The sequence below is a fragment of the Podarcis liolepis genome, assembly GCF_965112155.1.
Source record: "Podarcis liolepis genome assembly, chromosome: 1".
Taxonomy (NCBI): domain Eukaryota; kingdom Metazoa; phylum Chordata; class Lepidosauria; order Squamata; family Lacertidae; genus Podarcis; species Podarcis liolepis.
In genome coordinates this window covers 62,698,172-62,711,594 of record NC_139554.1, presented here as the reverse complement: position 1 = coordinate 62,711,594, position 13,423 = coordinate 62,698,172, and the positions used below count along the sequence as shown (strand labels likewise).

At 42.5% G+C, this 13,423-nt stretch overlaps 1 protein-coding gene and 1 long non-coding RNA gene across 7 annotated transcripts in view; both read left to right on the top strand.

The window, feature by feature from the left end:
- The window catches only part of CCDC34 (coiled-coil domain containing 34), a 17,199-nt gene extending 15,072 nt beyond the window's left edge, over window positions 1-2,127 (top strand). For all 6 annotated transcript variants that reach the window (XM_083465294.1, XM_083465287.1, XM_083465288.1 and 3 more), the window contains one exon: window positions 1,994-2,127. In XM_083465294.1, the coding sequence (XP_083321420.1) occupies window positions 1,994-2,054 (61 nt within the window). In that variant the 3' untranslated portion in view covers window positions 2,055-2,127. The remainder of the gene's footprint in view (window positions 1-1,993) is intronic.
- A 3,290-nt stretch (window positions 2,128-5,417) lies between these two features.
- The window catches only part of LOC310696740, a 44,914-nt gene continuing 36,908 nt past the window's right edge, over window positions 5,418-13,423 (top strand). The window contains exon 1 of the long non-coding RNA XR_014520705.1: window positions 5,418-5,599. This is a non-coding gene — a long non-coding RNA (uncharacterized lncRNA). The remainder of the gene's footprint in view (window positions 5,600-13,423) is intronic.

Here is a 13,423-nt window from a genome sequence, read left to right as displayed (position 1 = left end):
CTGTACAAGAATCAATCCTAAATGCAGAAAAAGCAAGCCATTTCATCAGATTCTGTTCCAAACAAATAACCAGGCCTGGAGATTTTGAGTGGAAGTCATCATTGTGCTGAGGAGATCATTGCCAGCACAAGTATTTCAGCTTGCCAGATAGGAACAATCTCTTCTTGCTACATGCACTGTTCTGGGGTTTCTCTTGACCCTCCCTAAGCAGCTACAGGGAGAACACATATGGATGAGAGGATGGCATGTCTCTTGCACTAGCAGAACTTACTGCGCTGGCTTCCACTAGCTCTACAATTTAGTTGAATCTGGTGCATTAGCTTTTCTGTTCCTTTAAATGTGAGATGATAATCCACCTGTAATGCCTGCTTATTCCTTTTAACACTGGGATGGGGAACCTTAGGCCTGGGGGCTAAATATGACCCTTCATGCCTCTGTCTGGTCCTCAGATTCACCCAAGCAACACCCCACATCAGCCCTGTTTTGCACCATCAAGCACTTTTGCTTGGTAGGAGTGCATCTTGCAACTCTCAATGCTTCTTGCCTACCTGGTTGTACAAGGGTAAAATTCACATTTATTGCTCTGTCCACTTTTGCCTCCATCGCATGCACCACTGGCATTTGACTCCCAGAAGGGAATGTAGCCCTTGAGCTGAAAGATTACGCACTCTTGCCATAACTTTATATCATACATTTCTGCAATTTTGATCCATTTCTTATTTTGATTCATTTGTGTGTAATAAAGGGGGGGGGGGGGAGAAAGATGTATTTGCCAGAAAGCAAAGTTTATAAACATCTAAATCTTTTTACCAACTAGTATATTTTTTATGTTTTTACAATTGTTATTGTAGTACTTGGATTTTATGTTCTACATTGCTTGTTATTTTTTCCATAAATGCAAAATTTATAGATATCTAAAAATAGAAAAACTAAACGAGAATATTTGTAATAAATATTGTCAGAGTAACCATTTTAAAAACAACAGAGTAAATAATTTCATGCGACTTCACAAAACTACCTGTATTTAAAAAACTAACCAACAATATAATGCATTTATCATTTATTTTCTAAGCAGTCATTTCAAAGAATATAAAGTTTCATAACTCAGTTACAATTTGCAATTATGAATATATAATCCGTACTATAAGCATCAAAATTAATGCTTTAAATTTAAACATGACTTTTTTTTTACATTTATTATTTCATTTCATTGTCTTCTGCAGTTCATATAGCTCTGATTCGGCAACCCACCAAATAAGCAGTTCACAAGTTCTAATGCTTGTTTTCCAAGAAAGATGAGTCATAAAGAATCATTAAATCATAGTCCTGGGTCTACTCCAGCTTGGAGGGAGGCCTAGGCAAAATGCCTTTTCATAGGCGTCCCCCCTCTCAGTCAACCCTGGCAAGTTTACCTGGCAATGGGCAGCAGTACATACTTCAAAGTGTGACCAGCAATTAGGTCAACCTGACATTTAATGCTTCCAACAAAACATTGCTTTCAGGAATTAGTGAAAACACTTAACTAGTATTGTTTGGGGCACCAAGTCAGAAATCTTTTTGGTGGTGGGCAGCAAGGGGCTGGGGCTGGCAGGGCATTTTCAAGAAGGGACCCTGGGGCCCTGGCATCTGCCCAAGAATGCTGGGTGCTAACATTCGCTCTGAGCAGGGATGTGCATTACTTTCCATCCTTTACTCCATTTCAGTGACTTTCAAATCGCTATTGAACTGATAGTCTTCCACAAATATCTGCATAAGGAATACTGTATTTTCAAGATCATGGAGACAGAAGATAACTGCTAAACAAGTAGCTGTGTAATCTCTTATTTGTATCATGCCAGTATTCAGAGAAAGGCTTCTGTTTGGGTAGTGTTTGGCTGCCTTTTAGGGATAAATTTAAATCACTGTTGAAAGCTTATTTTTAGTATGTATATTAAGCAGGGATCATTGCATTGGTTCTCGTAGCTCATTGTTTACCTGGTCTTTGTAATTGCAGAGTTTCAGTCTCAACCAAAGTTCGCCTGTTTGGGAATGATGAAGACGTGCATCGGACTTAAGGCTGTTAGTCACTAACTCCTCTGCTTCCCACATCATAGCATGCATCAAATAAAAAGAAGGCATAGCACAGCATTACAGTGAGTGGTAGCATTGATGGGGATGTGTAGACAGGCTACTGTATATAGAGACCTGTTTACATTATTTTTCTGATATGTAGATTCAGTAAACACCTGGTCTTCACCTCACGTTGCTCACTCCCCGTGGCTCATATGCCATGAACAAGTCTCCCTCATCTCTGCTGATGCTCCAAGGAGCCAAGGAGAAAGCAAAGTAATTGTGTTGTGTGATTAAGCGGTATCACATAATATACCTCCTAAAATATCCATATACTTGCCTTATGTGGTGATTGTTCTGGACACATTTTCTGCTATGCATAAAGTGGAATTTTCCGTTGTCTCTTAAAAGTTCTGTTTAGATCATCCAAAAACTCACAAGGGTGCTGGCATGTGGCAAGCTCCGCAATACCCTGAAAAAGAAGGGCAGCTTGCATTCAAATGCTACTATTGGTGTCAAAGGTCCTTTCCTGAAATCCTTTCTTAGTTATATTATCACACTATTTTTGCTGTAAATGCACACAGAATTATTATTTGGGCACCACCATTGATGATCTCCAGCAGGCTAGGGGCAAATGTGAAAGCTGTTTCCTGGTTCTGCTGGATCTGTCAGTGGCCTTTGATACCATTGACCACAACATCCTTCTGGACTAGCTAGAGGGGCTTGGAGCTGGGGTTACTGTTATACAGTGGTTCTGCTCCTTCTGGGCCATGTTAAGAAAGTAGTGTTGGATTGAGCGTTCAGACCCTTGCACTCTCACTTGTGGGGTGCTCAGGGTTCCATCCTCTCGCTCATGCTTTTTAACATCTATATGAAGCCGCTGAGAGAGATCATCAGGGGGTTTGGGCTGGGTGTTCATCAGTATGTGGATGCTATACATCCCTCTTAAATCAGAACCAGTGAAGGTCCTGTGTGAGTGCATGGAGGCAGTTGGAGGATGGATGGCGACTAAGGGATTAAGGTTGAATCCTGTCAAGACAGAAGTGATGTTTTGGGGGTACGGGGGGCTGGTGTGGAGGACTTGCTGGTCCTGAATGGGGTAACTGTGCCACTGAAGGACGAGGTGTGCAGCCTGGGAGTCATTTTGGACTCACAGCTGTCCATGGAGGCGCAGGTCAATTCTGTGTCCAGGGTAGCTGTCTACCAGCTCCATCTGTTACGCAGGCTGAGACCCTATCTGCCCGCAGACCGTCTCGCCAGAGTGGTGCATGCTCTAGTTATCTCCCGCTTGGACTACTGTGATAAGCTCAATGTGGGGCTACCTTTGAAGGTGACCCGGAAACTACAACTAATCCAGAATGCGGCAGCTAGACTGGTGACTGGGAGCGGCCGCTGAGATCACATAACACCGGTCCTAAAGAGCTACATTGGCTCCCAGTACATTTCCAAGCACAATTCCAAGTGTTGGCCTCTGCCCAGTATACCTGAAGGAGCGTCTCCACCCCAATCGTTCTGCCCGGACACTGAGGTCCAGCTCCGAGGGCCTTCTGGCGGTTCCCTCACTACGTGATGTGAGGTTACAGGAAACCAGGCAGATGTCCTTCTCAGTGGTGGCGCCCACTCTGTGGAACACCTTCCCATCAGATGTCAAGGAAATAAACAACTATCTGACTTTTAGAAGACATCTAAGACAGCCTTGTTTAGGGAAGTTTTTAATATTTTAATCTGTTGGGAGCTGCCCAGAGTGCCTGGGGAAACCCAGCCAGATGGGCGGGGTATAAATTTATTATTATCATTATTATTACAAATGGAAAAAAGCGTAGATGTTAGCAATAAGTAGGTGGTCACTGGCATTTAGCCACCCTCTCATGATGCCTTCAGTTGAGTCTATGCAGCTTTTCCATAATAATTCAGCTTACAACATACTTAAAACAACTATAAAAAGAATTAATAGCATATCAAGGATCAAAGCATGGGGGATAAACTTATCAATGGCTTCTCATCACGACAGATCTATACATTACCTCCTATATCAGACAGTTAAGGTTCTGAATACCAGTTACCAAGAAACATGAGCCACAGAGTGCTTTTTTGCTCATGTCTCGCTTGTGGGCTTCCCATAGGCCAATGTGGGAACAAAATGCTGGACTAGTTGGATCTTCAATCTGACCCAGCAGGGCTGCTCTTAGGTTTTTAAAGTCATCTCATTAAAAGAGCATAAATGTTCAACTGTAGTAAAGGCTACTGAATGTCCAAGAAAACATGTATTTTTATGTGGCATCTAAAATTCAGTAGTGCATTATTCTTGCACTAAAATACAGCTCAGTTGATGCATGCACATCCTGAAATGAAAGGAGGTGGTGCTCAGATACTACCATCTGGGCTTCCCCACTCCTCCCAATAGTTGTAGAGAGGTGTAGGGAGCATTTACAGTCTTACTGTTTCAATAAGTGTGTGACTTAATTCTGTCTTCTCCCTCAAATTTCCTGAGGAGACAGGTATTCTATCTTATCTGTAGAATGTGTTGCATCTGGAAAGAGGCCTGTGTAAATCTCTAAAAATTGCAGCTTCAGAACGAAAGCTCTTGCACAATCTAATCTGTAGCATCACAAATGCAATTTTGTTCCCTCCTGAATAAAGTTTTAGACAAGATTGGTCATGAGTGTGCATGTTGGCTTCAGTTCAATCAACATAATGGTTTTGCTGAGCAGAGAAGAAGGAAAGTATTGTTTGGCTGGCTTCCAAGAGGATATAAAGCATGAAGAAAAATATTGCAGTTTTGAAGCTTAATTTTAAGGTTGCACACTGAAAAAAGTATTTGTGTGGCCTTGGTTTAAAAAAACTTCACCACCACAGTTCAGTACAGAGAAGTATTCATAAAATCTTAGTGTAAAGAAGCTGTGCGTAAATGTAAAGGGTAGGAATTGTATAGGAGCAGCACTTTGGGGATATAGTGATGTAGGAAAGTATATTTGAATGTATGTGCTGCTCTAAGATCTTTTGAATGCCTTTACCCAATTTCCTTTTTCTGCATACTTAAAATGTTTCTGCTCTTAAAAATAGGTATCAAAATAATAGCGAGGTGAGTGAGTGATGCAAAGTTTTAGGATAAAAGCAGGAAAGGGAGTATTCAGCCATCCTCAGTTTTAGTGCAACGCTTAGCTGTTATATACAATACCTTCCTCACCTATTACCTTGCTCATCTGAAACTTCTACCACTTGCTGTGCCCTATCAGATCAGTTCCAGCATGTTCAAGCATTCCGACTCCCACTTTACTTTGGCTTCTAACACTAGACTTTGGGTGTCTAAGCTCCAGAAGCAGGTGTGGTGCTTTTCTGTCTTGCCTGCTAAGGCTATTTGGCCAAGCTAATGTTGCAATGCAGGCCTCATATTTTGTGTTCCAGCTTTCCTTGCAATTCAGTTTTGAGGGTGGTAGGGCAAGACCCTCTTCTCCCTGGAACTTCAACTTTTAGCCTACCTATCAATTTCTAGAGGTGGAACTTCACCTGATCTCGAATGCCGTCCTGCCACCAGAGAGAAGAAACAGAGGTAAGTCCCTCCCTCTCACACATTGCCTTGAGACCATTCAATTGATCTCTTTTAGCACTGTCACCCCAGCTTAGTTCATGAGTCATTTTACAAATAGATCACCTTCCAATGTGGGGCTTCAGTTACCTAGTAGCATGCATTGTGCCTGTTGCTGAGGATATAGTGTGCAACTTGTAGACTACCCTTTCTCTGATACAGAGGCAACTGCTATACAAATACATGCATGGAAGGATGTGAGTGGTATGCACATGTCCCACCCCAAGGTAGAGACTGAAAAACCAGTAAAGAAGCATAATCCCCAGCTGTCAGTATCACATAATAGTTTCATTTTTAAAACCTTGGATGTTGGGTGCTTTCATTGTAACTGAAGGCCAAAGTAGACAACATTACATGCATGATCATATTTAATGTGTCTAGTTTTATCTTCTAAAGAATTGCAGGAGGTAGGAACAGGGTGAGGACCATAGGAAGTTGCCTTATACCAATTCAGGTCATTTGTCCATCTAGCCCATTCCAACTGGCAATGACCGAGGTCTTTTCCTATCGTCTGCTATCTCATCCTTTGAACTAGCATGCAAAGCAGATGCTTGTAACATTAAGTTATGCTCCCGTTCATTTGCAGCAATAGAAGTTTCCTTACTGGGCCTAACAGCAGCTTTAAGAGCATTCAGTCTTTTTTTTTGTATGCTGCTTTTCCACACACAAAGAGAAAAATCACACTCAAAGAAGCTTACAGCAAAGAAAATAGAAATGTGTTCAAAAACCAAATTGCAAAAACAATTCCATAATAACATAGCAAAACAACACATCAAATATAGTAACATACAAAAAACGTTTCAGTACTATATAACCATAGCTGTCAAGCGTCCCTTATTTGGCGGGACAGTCCCTTATCCCAGCACCATGTCCCGCTGCTGTCCCTTATTGATGATGTCCCTTAAATAAGCTACTGAAGGTAATGGGGCCCTTTCTATGTCCAGCTGTCCTTTGTCAACAACAAATTGTTGCTGTTTTTTTGTGTTGAATATATGCTATATGGTAATTTATGGACCTAATAGTTATCTAAAGCCATTTGCACGCAACAAAATGTATTTTATCAAAGTAATTGTTGATCCCTTATTTTGGCTGCTGATCCCTTATTTTCGAGGCTGCTGGTCCCTTATTTTCAAATCTGTAAGTTGACAGCTATGTATATAACAAGATTACACAAACAACATCCATTATCCAATAGCAAAAATAACAAGGGAGCTTTACAGTTTCACCTTGGTCCTAGAAACAACCTTCCCATGATGCTGCAGACAATCTCTCTCTTGCAGCAGATTCTTACAGGGTTTCCAAGGGCAGTGGGTGAGGTAGCTGGAAGTACCTCCCCCATCTTTTACAGGGGTGTGGTTTTCTTTGTGACCAAGATGGAGGGCAGGGCGGGGGGGGGGGGGAGAGATTAATTGACCTTCCCACTTGCCATGATCCTTACTGCAATTGCCTCCGCAGCTTTTTTTAATGAACATGTCTGATTTGACCTTGAGCAAGGGTTTATCTGTTCCTTTGCATTTTTGTATAGATCTTTTTAAACATACTGAATTTACCTGAAGCTGCTTGGGTAAGGGCACACAGTGAAGTCATGTGTGCCTTACTTCATGCAGATGTGCAGACTTCTGGTCAATTTTAATGGCTGTTGAAACTTCAATTAGAATTGCCATATACTTCAAGATGATCCTAGTATCAGCAAAACTTACTTGGCAATTTTCCAATTTAATAGCCTGACTGAAGACAGATTAAATGTTGGCAGCATTGTATGTCTTTACAGCTAGTGTCGTGGATGGTATCAGATTTGAACCAGGGAATTTTTATTTCCACTCAGTCATGAAGTTTACCAAGTGATTGTAGACCAGTCACTAGTTCTCAGTTTAACCTGCCTCACAGGGTAGTTGTAAGAATACCCTGGGATAAACCCGGTCTGAACTCCTTAGAGTGGGGTAGAATCCAGATGTGATTCATAAAATATTTCTAAGTAACAGTTACTTATCTCATATTTCTTTTTTATTAATTCCAAATTATTAAAGCAAGTTAAATAATAAAGAGATGTTTTTCTTGTAACACCATGGTTCATAGTACTAGACGCAAATCCAGACAATATTTCAGTGGAACACATGCATTTTGAACAGAGGTGGCCTCTTGCAATTATTAAACAAGAACAAATCCACTATCTTTCCTTGTTTTAAAGCATATCCTACAGCACAACTGGTGCCAAGAGTATTGCTCTGACTTCCTTTGGACCACATCAGCGGAGCTGAGAGGGAGGTCTTGTCACTTGGGCGGCCCAGGACCTCCTTACACACAGTCCAAGCTTGCACACTAGAATGTCACTTCAGGTCTGCTAACACAGTGGTTTGACCTCGCCCCCCAGAGGCAGGCTCCATTGTCTTTAGAGACAGATGTATTCCAACAAAAAAAGCTCACCTAAAGTCCTAAATTTGATATGACAAGCTGGCTGGGGGCCATGGTACAAGGAGAAGGACCTGACCCCTTCCTACTACATGGAGACTTTGGTCTAGATCGTCTCCTCCTGAGACGTTAGCCATGGAGGAGAAAACATGCAGACACCCATATGAAACCTGGAACAGCCATTTCAACAGGCTGTCACAGAGGATAGAAGAGAAAGGACTCTATTGTTACTTTTGGTGGCTCCTCTCCTTGATTCCCCTCCCCATCTCAGCTGGCTGTTAGAATAACTAGTTACTAAGAATCTGAATCTGAGATTGTTTATTTCATCTTCTCCTGATCAGTTTTCCTTTTGTGTCACATCTCTTTGTAAGCCTGTGTGTGTGTGAGAGAGAAAGAGTACTGCAAGCCACTCTTTTTTGGGCTGAAGAGTAGATTGAAAAAACACTTAAATAAAAGTAAAATAATACCAGCTGGGGGGATTTCCAGTGGAGAAGGAGTTAAAGCCACCACCACTTATATCACAGCTTGTTCTCCCACCAAAGCTTGTGGCTGCCTTGTCAGGATAGCCAATCACAGCTGTAACATCTATGGGGTTTTCTGTGGATTGAGGTTTATTCTGATTCAGCAGTAAACTGCTTTCCTGGGGAAAGCAGCAGGCCAAAAGAAAAACCTCTTAGATCTGTGCTTAGAAATCATGGGACAAACAGAAGGGTGAATGAGCCCCTAGTTGGAGCTTCAGAAAGAGGGGAAGAAGAAACAGCAGCAAGGTGTCCACTGCTGGGAACTTGAGAGCTAGACTTGATGTCTGTCCTAAACCCCTGGCTTACCTGGCAGCAAGTCAGTATGTCCAGTCCAGGGTCAATCCACATGTCTAAAGTCCAAACTGAAGCACAGTCCCACAGAGTTCCAGGAGCACCCAAGCTGAGCCCCATCAACATGGACAGTTGAGCAGACACAGCACCCCAGCTCTGCTGCCCTTTTATACTCTGCATGCTGATTGCAGCATCTGGGCTTGATGAGGCATGTGACCCTCACCTGTTCCAAGCCTACTCCAGCTGAGGACTCACACACCAAGCCCCACCTGGCCAGCTGGGGAGCTGGGCTCTGGGCCCTTGCCTCCCTCAGCCTCCTGGAGTATCCCATACGCTTCTCCTTCTGCCTCAGAGCCTGTCGTGTTTGTGAAGACAGGGCCCCCTTTGGCTCTGGTGATGGGTCCTGCTGCTCTGGTTCCTGTGCACTGACCCTCATCCCCTTGTCATCCTCAGTCACCCCATGAGTACTTCCTACACCAACCTTCCCTTCTCCATCCCCAGCTTGCCCCAGTGTGTCCCAGTCCTGGCTACATCTCTCTCCGGGATCCTCTTCCTCCTCCCTGTAGTCCTGCCAGATCATGACAATGGCCTTTGTCTGCTTCTGCAAAACAGTAAGTGTCAATGTCTATAAATTTCTGAGTGGTCTTGCTACACTGACCCTAAAGACATCTCTACTTAGAAGCAAGTCCCATTGTTTTCCATGAAAGTAAACACACTTAGGATAATTGCTTAAGAACTTCAGGCTTTGGTCTATGCTGCTGCCGCCGCTGTACATAATGACATATCTACTGGAAAAATGTCTTTCTAGACGTAGATTAGCCTTGTGGTTTAAAATGATAGCTTTAGAACTGCTGAGGTCACGCTAATCCTCTGTAAACCTAATAAAAATATTGTTACCAACAAAAGGGGGTAACCCAAATAGTGCTTTGCTCACTCTCACACACATTCCATGAATGTTACATGTACACATCAGCCTAGGCACATTTGGCAGCAGGGCAAGAAATATGGAGGAATGTTTGGAACTTTAAAAAAAAATTATGTGATACTGCTGAAAAGGGCTGCTTTTGCCCATATAAGTAAATGGAGTTTGACTGTGACCCCATTTAAATTTATTCCAAATGGTGATGTCATTTCTGGCATCTAAAGCAGGTTCCTGTAATTTTAAAACAAGCTCTGTAACAACGCCTTGCCCAATCTGGTGCCCTCCAGTTGTTTTAGACTTCAATTCCCACAAGCTTCAGCCAGCCTAGCTGTGCTACTTGAGACTAATGGGAGTTGTAGTATGAAATATCTAGAAGGCAGGCACCAGGTTGGGGGAGGCTGTTCTATAAACTCTGTTTTGCACATTCTAAGTAAACCTTTCTGCTGTTTTCACAAGTGAAAGTTTAATCATTGTATGCATGTACCAATGCCTCCACTTGCAATACAAGAATTGCAAGATGGTGTAATCAATGAAGATATCACTGTTCCAAAGTTTCTTGCAGTCTCTGTCTTTAGCTCTAGCTCAGGCTTCCTCAACCTCGACCCTCCAGATGTTTTTGGCCTACAACTCCCATGATCCCTAGCTAGCAGGACCAGTAGTCAGGGATGATGGGAATTGTAGTCTCAAAACATCTGGAGGGCCGAGGTTGGAGAAGCCTGCTCTAGCTTATATGCTCAGCAGAATCAAGTGGCTGAATTTTATGTGTGGACTCACGGTTTCATGCTTCAGGTTCTGCCTGTGAACTTTTCATAGGCATCTATTTGGCTGCTCTGAGGGGACAGACTAGAGGGAGCTTATCCAGTGGATTTATTCTTACGTTCTTAGATGGGAGAATCACATTATTGAATGCACCCCTGAAGAAGAAAAAAAACACAGGAAAAATTCTCCTTGAACATAGATAGCATTATAGGATTTTGGGGGTTGGTTTGGAAGATATATAGGGGTATCTTCCAAACCTATGATTCTGCATTTGTGAAGTTAGACTCTAGTAAGAGAGAACCTGTTGAACTGGACCATCCAGTCTGTTTGTAAAGTAATAGCCTTAGCTGGCCAATTAAGTGCTCTCCTCCATATAGTAAAGAATGAACCATGTTGCCATAGCAACAACTAAGTGATGGTGCTCCTCAGGAGAATGCGGCTTTCCCCACTTTCCCTGACTGGATGCCATGCCATCCTAGGGAGAACAACAGGCCAGGTGGTCTGGTTTTTGGCTTGTGAGTTTTTGGCTCCAAGCTGGACAGAGAGGCTTGATTTTCTCTGAGTGGAATGCAAAACTATGGCTTTGGATGAGCCCCTGGCCTAGGATGTCTAAAGGGTAAGCAGGATATGCAAGCCCTTCCATCCTATGCTCAGGTTGCACATATATGTGCAAATAGAACCATACATCCTAAAGATACCATAGTCTCCACTGACCTTCATTCTAAGGAAGCTGAACCCTGGGTAAGCGCGGGGATGCCTGGGGTCTCTTGCTGCTCGGAGATTGGGGAGCATGCAACCATGGATAAGTTGCAGCCATACTCTTGTCTTATGTGGCAGGAGTTGCTTTCGTTCATTAGCAAGCATTCAGAAATGTGAGCCCCAAATGCTATAAACCTGGAAAAGCTTTATTGCTCGATTCTACTGCATGTATCAGCACAGTGGCTCTCAGAGTCACTTGTGAAAACGAGCCTTATGTGCACTGGTTAGGAATGAATGCAGGCTGTTTTGTTGCATCCCAACCATATGTGTGGTTCAGAAGGTCAGGCATTACCACAATCGCTCTCCTGTTATTTTAGGACTTCCATGTGTTATGGTTGGCCTCGGTGACATGGCATTTGGTTTCAGTTATTTTTTTCTCAGGGTTTGGCTTTTAAGAATAGAAAAGCACATTTCAAGCAAAATCCAGCAAGTTGTAAAGTTTGTGGCAATTCAGGACTGAGATTGGTTTCAGGCTGGAAACACTGAAGAATAGCCAGGCTTCTCTCTCCATCACTTTTTTGAAAGTATGGTGGCAATTTATCGTAAAAAATGATGATTCCAAATTATTATAGAGAGGGAAACCAAAACATAATTGGCATTAACAACACAATTATTTTAATCTTCTAGGAGCCTCATAATTTGATAAGTGCAGCCAATTGTTTCTCAAAACAGTCTGTTTTATAATGGATGGAATTCATTACCAAGCAAGAATGCAATGCCTCTTTGTTGACATATAGTCTATAAATTGTTGGCTAAATCTAAAGGCGGGAGGTGGATGGGAAAGGGGTTGGTCTGTTTTGTTTAAAATGGTGTCCCTTTGAATCTCAACTGCAGCACATAAATTGAAATTGTTCCAGTTAGATAAGCTCTTAGAATTGTAGACTACAGTGGTATCTCTGGTTAAGAACTTAATTCGTTCTGGAGATCCGTTCTTAACCTGAAACTGTTCTTAACCTGAGGTACCACTTTAGCTAATGGGGCCTCCCACTGCTGCTGCACCACCGGAGCACGATTTCTGTTCTTAACCCAAGGTACTATTTCTGGGTTAGCGGAGTCTGTAACCTGAAGCATCTGTAACCTGAAGCGTCTGTAACCCAAGGTACCACTGTACTGGAGTTGGGAGAGACTCATCTCGTCCAGCCCCCTGCAATGCAGATGGCCATCTAACCTCTCTTTAAAGAACTCCAAGGAAGGAGAGTCCACAATCTCCCAAGGGAATCGGTTCCACTATTGAACAGCTCTTACTGTTAGAAAGTTCTTCCTGAAATTTCATCAGAATCTCATTTCTTGTAACCTGAAGCCATTGGTTCAAGTCCTACCCTCAAGAGCAGGAGAAAACAATCTTGCTCCATCTTCCATGTGACAACCCTTTAGATATTTGAAGAAGGCTATCGTATCTCATCCCAGTCTCCTCTTTTCCAGGCTAAACATACCCAACTCTGTTAATCATTCCTGATAAGGCTTGGTTTCCAAACCCTTTAGCATCTTGGTTACCCTTCTCTGCACACATTCCAGCTTGTCAATATCCTTCTTAAATTGTGGTGCCCAGAACTGAACACAGTATTCCAGGTGTGGTCTGACCATGGCAGAATAGAGGGGAACTATTACTTCCCTTGACCTAGACACTATACTTTTGTTTATGCAGCCTTCTAAGCATCAATAGGCACATGTTTCCTTTCGTTCTTTGATGGCAAACCTTTAGCAGCAGTCTCTCAAGGATGTGGATCAGAAGAGTCAAGACCGCAAGGTTAGAGAGCATGTAATCTTTATTTTTATTAATTGTATTACTAATAAAGCTTGTTTAAAATTATGTCTTCTTATATCCCACCTTGGGATTAACAAGTTATAAATGGGCATTATAAATAAATTCATTGTATTACTTATTGTCGAGAAGGCAAATGAAGGACAACAATTTGTCATACTTATGTGAAATACTTCTAGACCTTAGATGAAGCTTAAAGAGCCATTAAAACCTCTCACAGCAGCTTACAAGTCTTTAAATCTTGGAAGAATAGCCCTAGACTTATGTGGCTGGTGGCTAGACCTGGATGTAAGTCATTGAACTCTTATCATCTGGTGACTACAGTCACTGAGTTGTGTCTCCAGCTACCACTACCACCCTACTCC